The 21454-nt window shown below is 40.9% G+C and overlaps 1 protein-coding gene across 2 annotated transcripts in view; it reads right to left on the bottom strand.

Annotated features, from left to right (window-relative positions):
• Positions 1–14127: 14127 nt before the first annotated feature.
• Positions 14128–21454, bottom strand: part of MET (MET proto-oncogene, receptor tyrosine kinase) — a 142445-nt gene continuing 135118 nt past the window's right edge. For both annotated transcript variants that reach the window (XM_066262160.1, XM_066262158.1), the window contains 2 exons: positions 16373–16509; positions 14128–16267 (listed from right to left, as the gene is read on the bottom strand). In XM_066262160.1, the coding sequence (XP_066118257.1) occupies positions 16057–16267; positions 16373–16509 (348 nt within the window). In that variant the 3' untranslated portion in view covers positions 14128–16056. The remainder of the gene's footprint in view (positions 16268–16372; positions 16510–21454) is intronic.

The following is a 21454-nucleotide window of genomic DNA, read 5'->3' as shown; positions in this document are numbered from 1 at the left end:
AGTAATGCAGCAGTCTAGTCTCCCTGCTCACCTGAACTAATTGCTCCAGGTGTGTCCCTTGTACAGGTTGTGTGTGCCCTTTTGTTGTAGTTGAGCCTCGATTGCGGTCGGCACATCAGTTGGAGGGATTCTCTCTCAGGCTGGTTGGCTGTGAGGACTGGTTGTAATTACAGTAAAGAAACTGCTGTGTAGGGGCTGACTAACGCGAGATATGCTTTAGTAGGTTTCTGATGCCTGCTGAGCTGGCCCGTTGTGTATCATTCGTGCAGGTGATTGGGTGGTGCTCTGAAGCTGGCCATTGCATGTGTTGGTTCTGGGGCCTCTTAGAAGGGACTCTGGTACAAGCCAAGGGCAGTCCTTGCCTTTGCTCTGTCCCAGGGAGATATGGTAGTGGCTAGAAAGTGATGGTTGCCACATGTGCTGGGCTGGGAGGTGCCTGGGAGAGGCTAAGTTGTGCAGTGAGGCCGGCTGCCACTAGTGCTGAGCTTGAGGCTGCTTAGTAAGAATTACAGGGCATGTTGAAGCCAGATGCTGCTTGCTTAGGGTTTGATAACCTTTGAGAGATTTTAGAAAAGTCTGAAGTATGAGCCAAGTTAGGTTGTTTGTATGGAAAAGCCACTGGGAGCAGCTTGGGTGTGCCTGAAAATTGGGTGGGGTGGGGTCTCAGGGAATCAGCAGGGTGGAGCAAACAGTTTGAGCCAGGTTGACGGAGACTCAGATATGGCACCTGCGCAGAGAAACAGTGGCCACTGCCTGCACTTCTGGGAGAAAGCGGCCCCTTCAGCCCTCGCTGAAGCCAGACAATGTAATTCTCTGTGTGCTCTCATGTGTTTTGCCTTTTGAGCTGTTTACTCCAGTGCTGGAGCTCGGAGCAAGTGAGTCTGTCAGGGAGTAAGTCCGAGTATGGACCCTTTAAAAGAAATGCCTGGGTCTCCAGCAGCCCTCTGCCTCTTTCTGCTGCATCCCCGCTGGTTTTCAAAGCCACAGGTTATGGGGACTTCTCTTCCTGGCACTGGAACCCTGGGCTGCGGGGCCTGGTGTGGGGCTGGGACCCTTCACTCCTGGGGGACCTCCACTTCTGAGTTTTAACTGCTACACGTGGGTGTGGGATCAGTTGGTCAGTGTCTCTGTGCCTCCTACCAGTCTTGACATGGCTTCTTTTTTTTTTTTTTTAAATTTTCTGAAGCTGGAAACGGGGAGGCAGTCAGACAGACTCCCGCATGCACCCGACCGGGATCCACCGGCACGCCCACCAGAGGGCGATTCTCTGCCCATCCGGGGCCTCACTCTGTCGCGACCAGAGCCACTCTAGCACCTGGGGCAGAGGCCAAGGAGCCATCCCCAGCGCCCGGGCCATCTTTTTGCTCCAATGGAGCCTCAGCTGCGGGAGGGGAAGAGAGAGATAGAGAGGAAGGAGGGGGGAGGGGTGGAGAAGCAGATGGGCGCTTCTCCTGTGTGCCCTGGCCGGGAATCGAACCTGGGACTCCTGCACGCCAGGCCGACGCTCTACCACTGAGCCAACCGGCCAGGGCCGACCTATCTTCTTTATGTCCTTAGTTATAGGACTTCTATTCAGCTGGACTAGGCTGTTTTCAATGATGGTTGTTCTGTAGTTTAGTTGCAAGTTTGATGCCGTCATGGAAGCAGACAAACACAGTGTTTACCTGCTCTGCCGTCCTGACTAAAAGTAAAAAATAGAAGGTTCCTAAATAGTTTATCCCAGAAAAACACTGGTTGATATCGGTCTTGTATACACACCGTAAAAGAGACCATCAGTTGCTATCAACATCCGTTTCTCCTTCTTCCTTAACAGAAGCCTGGTTTTTTAGCTGGACATGTTAGGCCAAAAATAAAAGACTGCTTTTCCCAGTCACTCTTTGTATCTAGGTGTAGCTCTAAGCCTACATTCTGGTCAAATATAGCACTGCGAGAGTTTTGTGGGCCTTTTAGGGAGGTTCTTAAAGGACATCAACTCAGCCTTCCCTCCTTCTTCCCGAAAATCAGGGAGCCATCTGGAGGACAGAGGTGACTGGCGGAGAGAAGCCACGCCCTGGAATGGCGGAGCAGAAGCGATGAGAGCCTGTTTCCCTGATGACACCTTGCGCGCTCTACACCGGTGCTCCAACATCTGTCCCCCACCTTTTGCGTAAAAGAAGAAAACTTCTCTCATTTAAGCGGCAGCTGTTTTGAGGTTTGCTGAACTTAATCCTGATACACACATGCTAGATTAATTGTGGATCAATATCTCTTCTGTTTCCAGGGACTTTCTCTAAGTATGATAACCATCGTATAAACTTTTCATTTAAGTATAAGCAGGAGTTAAGGTGTTCAGAGTGAACAGGTAAAAGCAGGATGTACAATTTTCCATTTTAGAATGAAAGAAGACAACTCTTGGATATAAATTTGAGTTAATGCAGGAAGGTAAGCTTACTAATTAGAACAAAACAGAATTCTTTGAGAGGAGACCTGTCCCTTTTGATTACTCTTTGCGATGTATTGTGGTTTGTTAGTGTATGATCTGTGCTTGGTACTCCATTCAGCTAGGGCCAATTAAACCCAGCGAGGAGTGGTCAATTTTTATTTCTTAGTATATACAGTGGCTCACGTCTATTTTTTAGAACAAAAGATTAATTATATTTAGATGGTGGGGGTAGAGGAGTAGGGAGAGAGCTAAGAAAGATGGAAGAAATTAGCTTACAATTATTGAGTATCTTTAACTGGGCAGTAGCAAACCATACCTAATTTTATTTAATCTTTTCAATGGTAACTTTACGTTTTATGACGAGGTAACTCTTCTCCATCCTGGGGAGGCCTCCTTGACCTCTAATGATACAGTGCCCTCAGGGCTTCTCCTGGGCCCTCTCTAGCTTCTGTCCCTAGATAAGCTCTTGGGTTCCATGGCTTTTATGACAAAAAGATGACAGTTTTGCTCCTCTAAGCCTCAGACTTACATATTCAAATGGCTACGTGACATTTACTCTTTCTGGCTAAAAAGCATCTCAAATTGACATGTCCAAAGTTGAATCTGACCTATCCACCCAGTTGCTTACAGCAAACACTTAAGAGTCACATTTGATCATTCTCTTATCCCCACACATATGAGTCATCAGCGCATTCCATTTGTTATATCTTCAAATTGCATCTCAACTCTGACCACTTATCTCTCCTCCTCCATGGCCTCCAGCCCACTTTGAGTCCACGCTGATCTCATGCCTGGAGTTATTCCACAGCCTCCCTGCTTCTTCTCCTACATTGCTAAAATCTATTTTTTACTTCGCAGCCAGACTACTCAAAAATAAATAATGTTCTCTCTGGTTTAACATCCTTCAGTAGCTTCTCATGGCTGTCTGAATAGAAATCTAATTGTTCGCTGCTTATATTTCCAACTTTCCCTCACTCCAGTCATCCTGAGGGCAGCGTGGTGCTGTCCTGTGGGGTCATTCCCCGGGCCTGCTTCCGCAAAGCCCTTCCCCACCTCCTGCCTCAGCCTCTGCACGGGCGTTTCCCTGCATTGAGGGCTCCACACTTCCCACTGCTGGCTCCTTCTCATCTCCAGGATCAGCTTGCTTTTTGCTTTCTTAGAGAGGTTGTTCCTGATCGCTCTCTGCCAACTCTGCCAAATAGTCATTTACATCTTTATCTTATTATCTTATTTATTCCTTTCATAGCACTTTTAAGAATTTGAAATGAACTTTTGTGTGTTTATTGCTTCTGTGCATCTGTCTACACATCTATTTATCATCTATCTATCTATCTATCTATCTATCTATCTATCATCTACCTATCATCTATCTTTCTCTCTACTTTGGAATAAGTGCCTTGTAGGACAACAGTCTTGTCTAGTATATTACCTGCTTTATCTTCTTTTCTTAGAACAGTAACTATTATATAGTGACAGTGACTCTCAATAACATTTTAAAATTGAATAAGTGGACAACCACATTTATCCACAGTCAGTCACATGGTGAGTAGATATCAGAGCTGGGATGGGACCTGGGCATTTCTTGCTTTGCACCTTGATCTTTTTTTTATTACCAGAGCTTCCTACCCATCAACCAGGACTCAGAGTTCTCCCATTCAAGCAAGGACTGTTTTAGCTAAACATATTGGAGAGGTGCAGTAATGATTTGGTTCACCTGTGTCCCCTCTGCATTATTTTGCTGAAGCTCCACAGAGGCCTCAGCTAATCAAACATTTGAAAATTCAAATTATTCAGATGATTGCCTCAGCTCTCACTTTTCTTTGCTATCATGTATTATTGTTTCTACGTATGAAGAACCATTTCCTTTAAAAAACAATGTTGTCCATACCCTTATGAACTAGTTAATTTTCTTTCCAACATTTTTTTTGGTTGTGTAGATATGACCCAACAGTCACAGAACAGTGCTGTTGTTTCAAAGGGTAGAGACCTTCTTTCCTTATAAAAAACTGAATGTGAAAAAAACACACCCCTCCTCATGCAGTATGAGAATGGCTGTTTTTCTTGGTCATGTTTCATTTCCTTAGCAAGACTATTTTCTTCTGCTTTCCATTGTCAGCAGACAAAAAAAAAAAAAAAAAAAAAAAAAGATACAATTAAATCAAGGAAACCTGGCAGGGTCAATTTTGGAAAATAAAGTGAATTCAGTTTCTGATTTGAACAAAGAGCAATTTATTACGTTGGAAAAACACTGCCCTGTTGAGATTCAAACTCAACGTGTCTCATGTTAGCTCAGGACATCACTTCAAATCTGCACTTGTGTTTATCTTTGAGAAGGGGCAGTGATTTCATCCCCAAACTTTGAACTCCAAAGAGGACGTGGAGTTGTTTTGAGGGTCAACTAGCAATGAGCACCCAGCACCCTGTGTGGAGTCCAGGGCCTCTGTCCTGAGCTCACTGATTTTTGTAAACAGCTCTAGCAATTATGTTGGAGCAAATGGAGTGCTTGGGTTAGAGAGAGTTTTATGAATCAAGTGAGTTCTAAGGAGACTTTTTGAATAAAAAGTGTATTTTGATGAAACTAATAACCATAATCATACCTTATATTTGTACAAAATCTTATTATATTATTTATTAGTTACAACCAGCTCTGTGAGGAGAATTATCTTCATTCTTTATAGACAAAAAAAGTACAACTTAAAATGATTAAATGACACTGAGGATCATACAGGTAGTAAAGTCAGACCGGACTAGGACCCCTTTCTTAATATCAGGTTAGTACTATACTAAAAAGGATGAAGGAAACTTGAGTCTGTTTCAAATGAATGAATTTTACCTTCATCTATTTTTGGATTGTGCCAGTTTGGAACTTTTTGGCGATAATTTTATTTTAGAGTCTTCCATATTGAATCTGTTTTGTAGAACAAGGTAAGTTATAAATAATAGTAATAGCAATAATAATAACAAATGTCTCCAGAAATAATTACTGCCCCTTGCTGTGAGTTTTACATGTGTTATTTCAGTGAATCCTTGCACAATCCTATGAGAAGGCCACCGTTCATAGTTCCATTTTACAGATGTGAAACTGAGGCTTAGATGAGATATGCAATTAGTCCAAAATTATGCTACCACACACCACTCCAAAGTGGTAGAAATGATTCAGTCTTAGTGTGTCTGATTCCAAAGGGTGTCCACCTAACCTCTGTGCTACAGCACTTCTGTCCAGCATGTGAGGAAGGGCAGGCCTGCTGGGTCCTGGGCGCTGGATTATGACTGTATTAAATAGGTAATATGATGTCAGACGATTCAGGTTTTCACATGTGGCTTCTTATGTAACAAAGTTAGATCGGCTTTGCTCTCAGCAAAAGGCCAGTTGGAGGGAAGGGAAGTGATTTGCTACAGTAAACAACCTGTCTCCTTGGTATGTGCCTGCCATACGCAGGTATAGTCGTCAGTTAAAAGTAATCAGTCAGTGGGAATTCTGAAATCGTCCCTCACAGAATGCTCCTTCTCAGATGTGAGTGATTTATTTTTATTATCTAAATATAAAACTTTTTATAACTTCTAAGCAGTCTGGTTTGGAATATTATTATAAAAGAGAGCTAGAATTTTAGAAAAATAATATTTTACTGATTTTTTTTTAGTACCTTGACTCTGCTTTGTTAAAGGGAAAAAAATGAGTAAATCTGTTCCTTAAATTTTTATTAAAAGAAAAATAATTTCAATGTTCTCTCTATTTAAATAAACATTATAAAAGTTGGGAAAAATAGTTTTTTTTTTTTGGTAAGAGGAGGGGAGATAGTGAGGCAGACTCCTGAATGCACCTTGACCCAGATCTACCCTGCAACCCCTGTCTGGGACTGATGCTCAAATCAACAGAGCTATTTTTAGCACCTGAGGCTGCTGCACTTGGACCATTTGAGCTATCCTCAATGCTCAGGCCACGCTGGAACCCATCAAGCCACTGGCTGTAGGAAGAGAAGAGGGAGAGAAGGGGGAGAGGGAGGGGAAAAGAAGCTGATGGTCATTTCTCATGTGTGCCTTGACAGGGAATTGAACCAGGGATGTCCATAAGCCAGATCGAAGCTCTATCCACTGAGCCACCAGCCAGGGTCAAGTTGAGAAAATATTTAAAGATTATCAGTTTAAAGGGACACTAACTTATAAGCCAGCTTGGATAATAATGGTGATAGTCCAAATAGCTTGGTCTAGCCTTTCTTTCTTTCTTTCTTCTTTCTTTCTTTCTTTCTTTCTTTCTTTCTTTCTTTCTTTCTTCTTTCTTTCTTTCTTCTTTCTTTCTTTCTCTCTCTCTCTCTCTCTCTTTCTTTTTTTGTGTGTGACAGAGACAGAGAGACAGAGAGAGGGACAGATAGGGACAGACAGACAGGAAGGGAGAGATGAGAAGCATCAGTTCTTTGTTGCATCACCTTAGTTGTTCATTGATTGCTTTCTCACATGTGCCTTGACTGGGGGGGCTACAGCAGACTGAGTGACCCCTTGCTCAAGTCAGCAACCATGGGCTCAAGCTGGTGAGCCTTGCTCAAACCAGATGAGCCCGCCCTCAAGCTGGTGACCTCGGGCTTTCGAACCTGGGTCCTCCGCATCCCAGTTCGATGCTTTACTGCGCCAATGCCTGATCAGGCGGTCTAGTCATTTCTATACAGGTGTGTGTGTGTGTGTGTGTAAAAATCTGGATACACAGAAGGGACTTATTTTTGGTGAAAGTTTAAAGTTACAGAAGTAGAGACACGGTCACTTGACTGGGAATATTATGCTGAGTAATAGTTTGGTCAATATGATGGAGGCTTTTGAAGGATGTCATAAAGTGTCTGGCTTAGTTTAGAATTAATGCAAGGTGGAAGTTTCTGGAAGAATATAAAAAAAGTATTAACACTGGTTAGCTTTAGGGAGTGAGGATGGAGACTGTGGGAGAGTTGTCAGAGGATATTTTCTGTTCACTTTAAATCGTTTTGTCTAATTAAATATTTTTCCATGAGGTTATATTTTATAACAAAAATAAAACAAAATAAGATATAACGTAAAGAACTGACACAGCGGATATCTAGAAATGGACATAGGTTTTTAAGTAGGAAAATGACAGAATCAGATATGTAATTTTGCAGTTAGTTTTAGATTATAAGGACAAGTCAATATGGAGAGAGCAGAATCAGAAAGGCAGTTGCTAGTATGATGATGTTGTGTAATGACTTCTAAGCCAAGTATAATTTGGGGACAATATTTAAAAGCCCATGTGGAGGAGCCACATTATTTTCACATCAGAGTATTTAAAATAAAATAATCCAAAGCAATCATAATTTAAATTTGTTATGCCTGCACTAGAAGGAGTTAGGTTTTTATTAAAAGCTTAAATCTGTCAATAAGAAATCCTTTAGTAAACATTGTCAAAGTAGGAGATAGATACATGACAGAAAAAAATGAACATATTCTTTTTGAATTACAAATGAATAACAACATGAGTAAGAGCAGCATATGACACCTTTCTGCATTAGTTTTTTTTTCCTGTGACTCAACCAAATTTCATGGTGGCAACCTTGATTTTTTTCTTTGTTTATTGCTGTCATTTTAAGCATTTGTTTACTAAACTAACAGCATTTCATTAAGCAAGACTAATTTCTGAGAGCCCATTAGCTTCTAGATAGTCAATAATTCCTGTCAAATGTCTTGGGATGAGATCATTATTATCACTATTATTTTTATCAATTAAGTTCATTTTCAGAAAAAAATATCTATGTAGTTTTAACACTAGATATTTTCTTTCTGAAACATGTTTTTTTTTTCAGAATCATTGTGGTAGTGATTTCTTGCTTTGCCCATAGGTTTCCATAGACCCTTTGGCTACCACCAAAACTAATTTAAATTCCCTAGGTTTAATTCCCATTGTTAACAAAAAATTAGAAACATTTTTTTTTTGCAAAAGTATCCTGATATGATATCTTGGTTTCTCTGTAATTTTTCTTTATTAGAACTTGGAACCCATCTCTGAAGAGAGTATGACTGACTTCAGAAGTGTGGGGTGGGATTTCCCCAAGGTGCGGAATTGGTCGTTTCTTGTTTATGAGGATTGTCAGCACCATGAATATGATGGCTGTTTAGTCACCATGCTGCAGAAGGGGAGGCCCAGTGTGGCCGTGAGGGTAAGAGCAGATGTCACCAGAACGCAGTGGCAAACATCAGAGTGAGAGCTTCGGCTGCCTCCACGCTGCCCAGCCATTACCGCTTTCCAACACTTTTAGAATTAGAGACAGAGAGAAAACTCATAAAACAACTGTGAAAATTATAGACAACAAGAAAGGCAAAACGAAACACGGTGCTTAAAAATTTCAGGCAGCCCAAAATAAAAATAGGAACTGATCTTACAGATCCCATGGGCACAAGTGGTTTGGGGAGTCGGTGAAAAACAGTTCTGATGTGTTTGGCTGCCAAAGATTTTTAAAGTTGATCTCTTTTGGCCTGGTAAGATTTTATGCATTTTTGTTGTTCCAGCCTAGAGGTCTGAGGATTAGTGGATGTTTCTGTCAGTTTGGAACCCGTGTGGTGAAAAGAATTTTTGCATGTGACAGCGAGAAAGTGAATGCATAAATGAAGGGCTTCTTTTCAAGAAAAGATAAAATTATCATTGTAATCTAAGTCCAGGGCTTCAAAATAATGCTAAATTAGTAGTTTCCTTAAATTAAACATTTCTGTTTATGTACCCGAAATATGGCCATTTTCATCTCTGAGTTGGTTTTTAAATGCTACCTGGTTTCCAGAATGCTTAACCAGGTAGGGTTTACCTGGCCAGGGGAAGAGGACCGGAGCCCTATTGTAAAGTGGTCTACATGAGGAACTAGCAGTTCATGAAAAAAAGTAATAATAAAGGGTTAGGAGATATTTGGATATTTGGATGCTGGCTTAACATAAGACTAATTAACTAATTAATCCTTATCAGTTTTTTTAACCTACACATTTTATTGCTAAGGAAACATTTACCTGAATAGCTCGGAAGCATGCAGTAGAGAAAAGAAAGAAGACAGAAGTTCTTTCTGTTTCTAGTACTTGTTAAATATTTGCCACAGTACTAGCGAACTAGCACAGGATAGTACGTCCTATTAATGATGGGTAATAACCATAGATATGCTTTTGCAATTTTCCTAGGTAACTGCTTAAGGGTCACATGGTAAGTCAATAGTAGTTATAAACCTCTCAGCATTGTGATCAATACCTTTCACTGACGTAATCTAGATCTCTGGCATAATTTATAACAAAGGACAGTTTGAGCAATGCTCTGTTTTATTATCTTCAATTCACCTACTGAAATATTTCACGAGTTTATGGCTGAACTTATTTCTGATTTTTGATAGATAGCAAATTGAAATAGCCTTGAAGAAAAATGTCAAGTATGAAAAGGAAAAACACTTTATGGAATTGAAAGCAGTAAGTGTTTCTTCTTTTGAGGATATAATGTCTACACACCTACCTCCTTAAATGGTCCATAGCACCACAAGAGTGGATTGTGCGTCTGTATAGCTATGGGGCACATCTAGTCATCTAGGTGGATTGCAGTACTGATGAAATATTCCTTATCTTCCACACACCATATAACTAAATAACACTGTACTCAGTCTAGTTTTTTCTCAATCTGAATAATCATTAACCATTCATCTGAGCAAAGCAAGGAAGAATAATACCCACTAGATACAAAGACAGATGCTTGTGGTGCCTATCATTGTGACTTCATGCAACTTTCTAGTTAATTTAGACAGATTCCCCCTCCCCCCATGTTTGTTGTTTATTCTAGGTCTGAAGGCTAAACAAGAAAAAAAAAGAAAGAAACTGATCATTGGAGAGGTGATTAAAGAAATAGTAGGGAGTTTGAATAAAGAAGAAGGAATGCGGCCCTGGTGCGGTATTTCAGCTGGTTAGAGTGTCATCCCAATAGGACAGGGTCTCAGGTTCAATTCCCTCTCAGGATACATGCAGGCATCAACCAGTGAATTCACATATAAATGGAACAACAAATAGATGCTTCTTTCTCTTTCTAAAATCAGTTTTAAAAAAATTTTTTAAAGGAAAAGAAGAAGACAGGATGGGGGTGTTTGTTAGGAGTGCTGCACTAGGAGGGGAGGTGGCACAGCTTTGCCATTGTCTTTCTGCCATTCTCTTCCCCGAGCTGCACTGTGTATCAGTACTCAAGGTTGAGGCAGAATCACAACTATTTTTATTGTATAAAGCAGGTATGAGGTGAAGGATAGAGCACGGATTTGGATTTAAACATCTATAAGGTCCCTTTCAGAATTAATTTCCCTTTCAATCAATCGCTGGCTACTTTTATGTGGGCTTTTATTGTCTAAGACTAAAGATCATAAGAATATCCCAATTACCGAGCAACTGTAGTGTGCCAGGTGCGTTTACACATGAATTTTCACTCTTTACATTACTGGAAGTTTGTCCCTTTGACCCCTCACCCTTTTCTCCCACCGCCGCCATGCCCCGTCTCTGGCTACCACCAGTCTGCTCTATGTATCTAGGAGCTTTTGGGGGGGGTTAATTTATTTCACAGATGAAGAAACTAGGTTGAGAGAGGTTCAGTATTTTTCCCAAGATAAGTGAGAGATTAATTTGTTTGCCAAAGAGACTTCACTTTGGTATGTTAAACTGTGATGCCCCGTTGATTGGAAACTGTATTACAGCCTGACCTGTGGTGGTGCAGTGGATGAGGGGTCGACCTGGACCGCTGAGGTCGCTGGTTTGAAACCCTGAGCTTGCCTGGTTGGGGCACATGTGGGAGTTGATGCTTCCTCCTCCTCCCCCCTTCTCTCTCTTCTCTAAAATGAATAAATAAACTAAAAATTAAAAAAAAAACTATTACAGAACTTTAGTAGACAAAACAGTATGATGCTGGCATAAAAACAGACACATGGATCAATGGAACAGAAGAAAGAGCCCAGAAATAAACCCGTGCATATGTGGTTGATTAGTTTACAATGGAGCCAAAAATAAACAACAGGGAAAGGACGGTCTTTTCCATAAATGGTGTTGGGAAAACTGGGAAGTCACATGCGAAAGAATGAAACTTGACCAGTATCTTATGCCATACACAAAAAATGAACTTAAAAAGATTAAAGACTTGAATGTAAGACCTGAAACCACAAAACTCCAAGAAAACATAGGTGCTAAGCTCCTTGTCGTAGGTCTTGACAATGATTTTTTGAGTTTCACACCAAAAGCAAACATAAACAACTGGGACTACATCAAACTAACAAACTTCTGCACAGCAAAAAAAACAACAACAACCCAAAACCCATCAACAAAATTAAAAAACACCTACTGAATAAGAGCAAATCTTTGCAAATCATACATCTGATAAGGGGTTAATATCCAAAATTCTTCATAAATTAAAAAACTCATAAACTCAACAGCAAAAATTTAAAAGATTTAAAAATGGGCAGAGGATCTGAATAGACATTTTTTTTTTTTTCCAAAAGAAGACATACAGATGGCCAACAGGCACACGGAAAGCAGCTCAGCATCACTGATCATCAGCGAAGCACAAAGCAAAACCACAATGAGATACCACCTCACACTTGTCAGAATGTCTATTATCAAAAAAGCCGGAGAGCCCTGGTCAGGTAGTCCGGTTGGTTAGGGCATCATCCGGAAATGAGAGGTTGCCAGAAGTTGATAGAAGTTGTTGTTCAATTCCAGTCAGGGCACATACAGGAACAGATTGATATTCCTGTCTCTCTCTCCCTAAAAACAATAAAAAATTTGAAAAAAGACAAGAGATAACAAATATTGGCGAGAATATGGAGGGTAGGAAACTCATGTGCACTCTTCATGGGAATGTAAACTGATGAAGAAGCTGTGGGAAACAGTAAGGAGGTTACTAAAAAAAATTAAAAGTAGAACTCTCATAAGATTCATTGGTTCCACTTCTGGGTATTTATCCAAAGAAAATAAAAACACTAATTCAAAGAGATATATGCATGTTCATGTTAGTATTATTTAGAACAGTCAAGATATGAAAAGAACCCAAGAGTCCATTACTGCATGAATGGGGAAAGGAAATGTGGTACATACATACCTCACAATGGAATATTATTTGTCCATAAGAAGGAAGTCCTGCCATTTCTAATAACATGGATGGAGTGAGAGGGTATTATGCTAAGTGAAATAAGACAGATGGTCGCTTCTCCTGTGTGCCCTGACCAGGAATCGAACCCAGGGCATCCACACCCTGGGCCAATGCTCTACCAGTGCGCCAACCGGCCAGGACCGACTGTTTCTTCTTAAGTCCTCATTACCCAGCACACTGCCTGACATAGGTAGATGCTCAATAAGTATTAGTTGAATTAGATAAAATCCTAATCAGTTTCTTTTATAAAATGCTAACTTATTTCCTGAACTAAATTGGGTAGATCAACAATGGGAGATGTCAGCATTCAAACATTTGACATGCTCGACAAATTTTCTGTCATTTCCCCATATTCCTTTAGGGGTATAGTCTGCCATGTAGGTCAGAGAAGTGAAAACATAATTGATGCATACCTTGTGAAGTAAGAATTCCTGTGGTAATTAATAATTTAAAGCATCAAGTAAACTTTTCAGAGAATTATCTTTTTGTCCCTCTCTGTCTAGAGAGGTCCCCTCACCTCCCTACGCCAGTGTTCACCTAACGTTGTCGGAGTGACACAGGTAATAACTATATTTGTGGTGCTTTAAAGTGATTGAGGATCAGAAGATCCTGCTTCAGTTCAGCAATTAGTGAAGAATCTGTTAAGTGCCAGATACTAGGGATAGAAAGATGAGAGATTCCCATCTCCCAAGGCATCGAGTCCAACTAAACTTCCCGTGAAAATGCCTCTCTCGGCTGGGAGGGAGTTGGGCTGTATACAAGGACTGACTTATCTCCCAGGAATGAATCAGACCTGCTGTAATTTTGTAGGCACCAGTTTAAACTTGGCCTTTTCTTTTCTTTTTTTTTTTTTTAAATCAGATTGCTCCAAAGTGCCACATGAGTCTTTTTTTTTTTTAAATTTTATTTATTTATTTTAAAGAGGAAAGAAACAGAGAGAGAGAGAGAGAGAAGAGTGGTGGAGCAGGAAGTATCAACTCCCATATGCACATTGACCAGGCAAGCCCAAGGTTTTGAACCAGTGACCTCAATGTTCCAGGTCCATGCTTTTTCCACTGCACCACCACAGGTCAGGCAAAACAGATGATTCTTAGATAAGTGAAATACCACCTTTGAATTTCCTTAGCATTACAAGAATATTCATGGAAATAACCTGAAGGTAGTTTTCTAGTAACTGGGGACTCCTGAACTGTGGGATCCTGTGTAGTAAATAAGATAGCCTCTCTCTTCCAACTCCCAGAGGAAAGCCTCTCTCTTCCAGCTGTGGGGCTGCAGCTCCCCTCTGCTCCGCAGATGTACCTTGCTGGAGAAGAGCATCATGCTAAAGCAGGAACCAGGTGCTCTAGTGGTCAAAAACTTGTCAGAGAAATGCAGATAATCTGGCAACTCAGGGCAAATTACGCTTAGAAAGACAGAATTCCTGAGATTCAGAGATGCAAATGTTTTTTAGCTGCCCATGTATCAACTTGATTAAGACGCTCTTGATGCAGCGAGGTTAAATCAATCGTGGGCTTCCTGCCACTATGGAAATGGAGAAGGTAATCAAGCATGACTAGCAATAACCAACTCTCAGTTTACAAGATGATACAGCACTTTATTTTTAATTGTATGATTTATCAGAACAATAACTATTTACATACAAAGTACCATTCAGCTCAATTGCAGGTAGAGGCAGTGACAAGTATCTAATTCTTTGAAGAATCACTTACTCCCACAATCTGTCCAGATACATTAACCTAAGGACCCAGTTATGAGTAGCAAACACGATTTTCACGTTGCAGCTTTCTCAAGCACATACACAGGTGTGCAGACTTGTTGGTGCGGGTGTTCTCACAGGTTCTTCTGTTCCTGATGCATTCATTCTCTTGACATCGGTAGAGAAATTTCTTTCTGCGGGGCAGATTCACTTTTTGCCATCCACCGTTTACAATACTCCATGAGTTAGTATTACTCGTTACACTTCTGAAACAGTAATATTTGAACCGGAGTATCTGTGCTGTACAGTTCCTTGTGTTTTCTGGTGAGTTTCACCACTGTCAAAACAGCTTTTGGTTGTAATTCCTCTCTCCCAACAACAGCCCAACTGCACCACTAGGTTCCAGCGTAACACACCTTCTTCCTCACTCGCTGTGTCAGCCCGTGGCTGCAGGTCCCGGTGATGCAATGGTCGTCACTGTGTACAGCCCTGTACAACCATGCTGTCAGCAACCTGAGACTGACAGACTTGTCTGAAGTGTTCACAGTGCAGTATTTTTGTGGCCTGACAAAAGTTTTCTTATATCATTAAAAATAAACGTTTCTTATAAAAATAGAGTATTTTAAATGTTTACACAGACAAACCAGTTGGAGTATCCTGTGCCCCATGCACTATACAGTAGTAAGCACAAAATCTCACAACACAAAACCTCAGGAGAGTTCTACCCATAGTAACTGTTCACCCAGGTGGTCAGAACTCCCAATTACCTTTATTTCCCTCTAAAATATTGTTTTGCTCAACAAAGAACATGTCCTAATGAGAAAAATGGACTCCCTCAAAGTCATATCTTCACTGTCTGTGGAATAGGAAGCTGCCGCTTGAGAAAGGCCAGGATTCCCAGTCCATCGCTGCTCCTCTGCTCTACAGACGAGCGGGACTGGAGCCAACGGACCTCTCAGTCAGATGTATTTTGCTTTAAAAACATGCTAAGTTACCTTTAAAAACACTTATCATCACAAAGTACTTGTTTTATTTTCAATTGGCATTAAAAAAAATACAGACAAAACACCCCAACATCCACATTCTTTAGATCAGAACAGTATCATTTTTTCAAACAGTTGATTTTTAAATGACAAATACTTCATTATGATTAAACTATTTTATGAAAACCTTCTTAATGTGGTCTATGTACAATATGTAATCATCCCGGTAAATTATCAACACATTTTATGTCTTGCCGATTTGAAATGCTAACCATTGCCTATGGAGGTTTCTCCAATAAAAGGAATGTGTATGTAAAAACTTAGAAGGGAATGCTTGCCTCGCAGGCAAATGACAGCATCAGAATGAAATACATGAGTGACCATATACAGCACATGAAAGCTCTCTGAAACACTTTAATTCTAAATGAGCGGCCTGGTCCCAGGGCTGCCTGGACACGACCACTTGTGAATGTCTGTGAACAGGAAGGCCTCAGAATCCATTGCCTCCGTTTCCCATATGAAATCTGGTGGGATTTCGACTTTTAAAATTTCAACCCAGAATTCAGGTTTTGGCCTGAATGCGAGAGGAGTGTCACCAAAGCTGCAAGGCTGCCATTGGTCACCGGCCTATGGGACCAAGTTTCTGGCTCTGATGCTTTGTCAGATGAGAAATTCCTTACAATCCAGTTGTTTTAAATAACAATGTAAAGTCCTATCATAGTGCAATTTTGGCAAAAACAAAACAAAACAAAATACTTGGTGGCCTTTCAATGGCCAGGCAGTGAAAAAATGTTGGACAAGATGTAGACTGTTGTTGGGCAGTTCATGTGTCTCCTTCGCAATCAACTTTCTCCTGTGGTGACAACAGGGAAGGGTAGGGGGAGACGCACTTGACATTCACGTAGGTAGCATTCACGTGGACGTAGTGCTCCCCAATGAAAGTGGAGAAGATCGCTGATATTCTGGACACCAGTTCCGAGAAGGACGGGCGCAGCTCGGCCTTGGGGTGCCAGCATCTCAGCATCACTTCGTACCTGTTTGGAAAGGAAGACGTGCTGAGAAATGCTCCAAAACTAAGCATTTCTGTGAACATAAAGATGATAAGAACGACAGAAGATTCTTTTGTCAGTCTTACTTACAAGGGATCCGGGCAGTACTCGGGTTGTAAGAGCCTCCTGCCTTGCAACAAGTACACAGTGATATCAAAGGTGTTGACATCAGGGTAAGGTGGGGCTCCTCTTGTCATCAGTTCCCAGAGCAGCACGCCGAAGGACCACTGGGCAGACAACAGAAGGGAGAGTCCAGGTGAGAAGTGTGACCACACAAATGTGACAGGTGATCAGGTCTGGGTAACTATACTTGGCTTAGTATGTTCAATACTCTTGCTGTCTGGGAGTAAAATTTTCCTTAGAGGCAATTAGTAAGCTATACATTTTATGATTTGTTTAAACCAGAATTGTTTTTTTAGATTACAAGTCAATGTAAGTTTTCAAAAAGACTATCTGAGGTTCACATGATGATTAAGATTTCATCAGTAGTTAGTAGAGTAGGATTTCAGGTTCTCTCTCTCTCTTCCTCTTTTTGTGTGTGTGACAGAGACAGAGAGAGAGTAAGAGAGAGGGACAGATAGGGACAGACAGACAGGAAGGGAGAGAGATGAGAAGCATCAATTCTTCGTTGCGACACCTTAGTTGTTCATTGATTGCTTTCTCATATGTGCCTTGACTGGGAGGCTCCAGCAGATGGAATGACCTCTTGCTTAAGCCAGCGACCTTGGGCTCAAGCTTGTGAGCCTTGCTCAAACCAGATGAGCCCGTGCTCAAGCCAATGACCTCAGTGTTTTGAACCTGGGTCCTCCATGTCCCAGTCTGATGCTCTATCCACTGCGCCACCACCTGGTCAGGCTCAGGTTCTTTCTTGTAGAGGCAAAGTGTTAACAGGTTTCTATCTTTCTCTTTTTTAGTAGCTTCACTATAATTTTAGACTAGTAAAAAAAAAAGACAAATAAGCTTTCCAAAATTTAAATTTGGCCTAACCTGTGGTGGCGCAATGGACAAAATTTAAATTTGTGGGGTTTCCAAATGAATGTAAATAGTCAAGAAATGTAACTGTATCTAAAAGTTAATGTTAAAAGAGACCTAAGTCAGCCCTAGCAGGTTGGCTCAGTGGATAGAGAGAGCATCAGCCTGCTGTATGGATGTCCCGAGTTCAATCCCTAGTCAGGGCACACAGGAGAAGTGACCATCTGCTTCTCTCCCCCTTTCTCTCCCTCTTCTCTCAATCTTCTTCTTCCACAGCCAGTGGCTCGACTGATTCAAGGGGTGGCCCCAGATGCTGGGGATAGCTCAGTCGGCCTAGCATATCTACCTCAGGCACTAAATATAGCTTGGTTGATTTGAGCATCAGCCCAAGACAGGGTTGCTGGGTAAATCCCAGTTAGGGTACATGCTGGATGGAGTCTGTCTCACTATCTCCCTTCCTCTCACTTAAAAAAAAAAAAAACCACAAAAGAAACCTAGGTCAGTAAAAGTAAAAATCCATATTAAAAATATGAAGTAATAAAACTGCTAGACAAAGCTCTTATTGAAAATTAATTTCAATAAAATATCTGTAACCTGAAAATGATAAAAGAGGAGATTAATATGAACCAGCCATATCATCTTCTTTATAAGAAGATTGCAGGAACACAGAGAAGTTAAGTGACTTGTTAAAAATTCCCCAGTAAGTTTTAATTCACAGTGAGATGAATATCTAAAAATTCTTGGTTCTTGAATCTTGTTTGGTCCACTAAACTTTACTAATTATGCAATTTCTTGATTTAAAGCACTCTAATTAAATAACACGTCAGGTCACATATGTTATCTTCTCCTGGATACGGGCCAGATGAGAATGACGCAATGAGAATAAGTCAGCATTTAAAGGCCACCTTTGGGCAGAGGACCCGGGAAATCAGTTCTTGCTTAGCAACACTTCTAGGACACTCAGACTAAGAAGTATCTGGTGGGAGGAATGAGGCCCTGGCCAAAAGAAGCTGGGAGGAGAAGAAGAACACAGACTGGACAGGCAGAGCAGGGGAAAAGGACTTGACAAGAAAGTATAGCTCATCACATTCAGCAAGAAGGAGAATAAAATGTCTTTCAACACTGTGGACAAAAGAAAGAAGCCAGGTTAACACTGTAATTGATGATACACATCTCCATGAATGGCTCTTTCCTTCTGCCCAAGTGCAAGAGCCCTCTCAGGCTACTGACAGCCGTGGTTCAAGCAGAGGAAGCAAACTCTGCCCCAGGTGGGAGCTACAGAACTCTGCTGTCTTCCGCAGGCTTTCAAAATCAAAGTTTCCAAAGCCTGAAAATCTTATGAGTCACTTCTGACAACTTCATTGTGTTAACCTTCAAGTTCCAAAATTTGCATTAAAAATTAAATCAATTAAACAAGTTTCAATTGACTCTTGATTGGTGTTCAAGTAGGTTACTCCCCAAGTTACCGGATAAAGCCCCAAGGCAATTAAACAGGGTTAAGAGTATTATGAAATTATCTGTCAGGTAGAACAATAAAATATAATAATAGAGCAATAATAGAAAAGAGGCACAAATCTGTGAAGTCAAAGAGGTAATAGTGGGGTACTGAGAGAAGCTTCAGGAAGAAAGTGACAGAAAAGTGGGTTCTGAGGGCAAGGGGGAATTTGTTTTATAGGTAAGTGAACGGTGAGGGCAGAGGGGGTCCCCGTGGAGGGAATGGCCCAGGGGGAGCACACATGTGCTTTTATTGAACTCTAAGTACAGCAGTCACTGCTTGGTGTGTGGATGAGGGGAAGGGATGAGGGGCAGATAAGGCTGGGAGAGTTTACAACGGTGCAAGTGAAATCAAGGGGACATGGCTGGAGTTCAGCTCCAGGAGACTGTGTCTTGTAAGCATAATGCTTCAGACAAGCAGACGCCAATTAATGAGGAGCTTTCTGATTGAGAAAAGCTGAGGAATGGACTGCACACCGGACCATGGACGGCTCTGCGACTGAACTTCAGAATTAGAGGGGTGGGAAGCGGTCTGGGTCACAGAATGAGCTGGGCACAGGTGCCATGCCCTTTAAAAATGATCATCTTACCGAATCCTTATAACAATCCTGTTGTAACCCTGGACTGTAATTGGTTTTATATGATATATGCCTTAAAGATGAGGAAACCAAAGTTCTGAGAGGCCGATCCCTGGTCTGTGACCAACAGCTTAGGCTATAGGTTTGTCTGGAGGCAAATTCACAAGAGAGGTGGAGAGCTGGGTAAATTTCTGAGCAATGGTTTGGATTCAGAGAGCTGGAGGACTCATGGGGTAAGGGAGGTGAGAGGGCGGTCATCTCCAGGAAAAGCACTTCCCCTGGACAGCCTTAGGCTGACAGGAGCAGGGAAGGAGTGCGATGTGGACCAGGGCAGAGGATGAGGGAAGGGAGACGAGTAGAGTGGGAGGGCGATGTGAACACCTGTGCACCGGGAATGATGGGAGCAAGTCAGTTTTAGCTTCAAGACAGCAAAGCTCTACCATTCACGCCTATGGTGTGAGTGGTTCAACCCTCCTGAACATCTGAGCAGCAGCAGTGAGCTCGTCTGAAGAATCTCTGCCCAACCTGATCAAAAAGGTAAAGCTCAAAGCAGTTATTAGATGTGGGAGATTGTTATAAGCTATAAAAAGTGATAGAAAGGGTTGCTGCTGAGGTAAGTCAAGAATGGGGACGGCTAAATTTGAGCATTCAAGGGTAGGCGAACTGAGATACAACACAATTTGTAAAAAACCACAATTGATAAAAGAAGTAGGTAAATCGATAAACTTTCAATAAAATCATAAGCGTCGACTCTTTGAAAGATACCAGTAAAATAACGAGCAGGCAATCCATGTACTAGAAAAGTGCATTTGCAAAAAATATGTACCTGCATCCAAAATATACATAGACCTAAAAAAAATTCAATAATAATAAATAACCCAATAAAAAGAACCCAGAAAATGAATTTAAAAACTTAAAAAAATAGACGAAAGTTTTGAGTAGGCACTTCACTAACGAAGGAACAAGAACGGCAAACAAGCACATGAAAGGGCGCTCAGCACCATGAGTCATGAGGCAAATGCACTCTGAAAAGAAAATGAGACACCGCTTCAATCTATTCAAATGTCTAAAAGCCCCAAACCTGATGACGGCAAGTGCTAGTGAGAATGTGGAATGACTGAAACTCATGTGTTACTGGTGGAAATATAAAATGACACGGCCTTTTTGGAAGAACAGGTGGTGCTTTCTCATAAAGTTAAACATAACACTTGTCTTACAACGCAGTAATCCTGCTTCTAGACATTTAACCAAAAGAAATAAAAATTATGTTCACACAGAAACCTTTCAGCAAATGTTAATGCAGTTATAATTACATATAAGTAATTGCATAAAACTGGAACGAACCCAAATGTCCTTCAGATGTAAATGTACAAACAAAATATGTTACGTGTGTGCAATGCAATACAACTCAGAAATAAAAAGGAGTGGATTGTTCTATGAAAAACAGATGAAGTTTTCATAAAACATTAAAAATAGATGTACCATATGATCCAGAAATCCCACTTCTGGGTATATAACCCAAAGAACTGAAAAAGGACCTTGAAGAAATATTTGCACAGCCATGCTCATAGCAACATTATTCCAATAGCCAAGAGATGGAAGCAACCTACATGTCCATCAACAGATAGACAAAGAAAATGTGATACATTCATACAGTGGAATATTACACTGCTTACAAAAATTAAGGGATCAGGGAATGTGCAGATACTCCAGTACTTTCAGCCTTTTGTATAGTGCATTTTCACCAATGAAATAAAAGTTGGTTTTGCATCTCATTTGCATAACCAAACAACTTTCTTTGCCTTGTCATTTGCTTTTCTGATGTTCTTAAGAAAAAAATCAAGTGTTTTTTTCATGGCTTCATATTCATTTTAAAATATCCCCTAATTTTTGTGAGCAGAATATTTAGCCTTAAAAAGAAGGTAATACTGTCATATGTCTCAACACGGTTCATACCTTGAGAGCATTATACTAAGTGAAATAAGCCAGTCACAAAAAAGATAAATAATACATGATTCTATTCACATGAAGTACCTAAAGCAGTCAAACTCTTAGAATCAGAAAGTAGAACGGTGGTTGCCAAGAGGCCGGTGGAGGGGAAAATGGGAAGTTGTTCAGTGGATACAGA

The sequence above is a fragment of the Saccopteryx bilineata genome, chromosome 2 (genome assembly GCF_036850765.1).
Source record: "Saccopteryx bilineata isolate mSacBil1 chromosome 2, mSacBil1_pri_phased_curated, whole genome shotgun sequence".
Lineage (NCBI taxonomy): Eukaryota > Metazoa > Chordata > Mammalia > Chiroptera > Emballonuridae > Saccopteryx > Saccopteryx bilineata.
The sequence above is the reverse complement of the archived record's forward strand: the minus strand, read 5'-3'. Positions and strand labels throughout refer to the sequence as shown.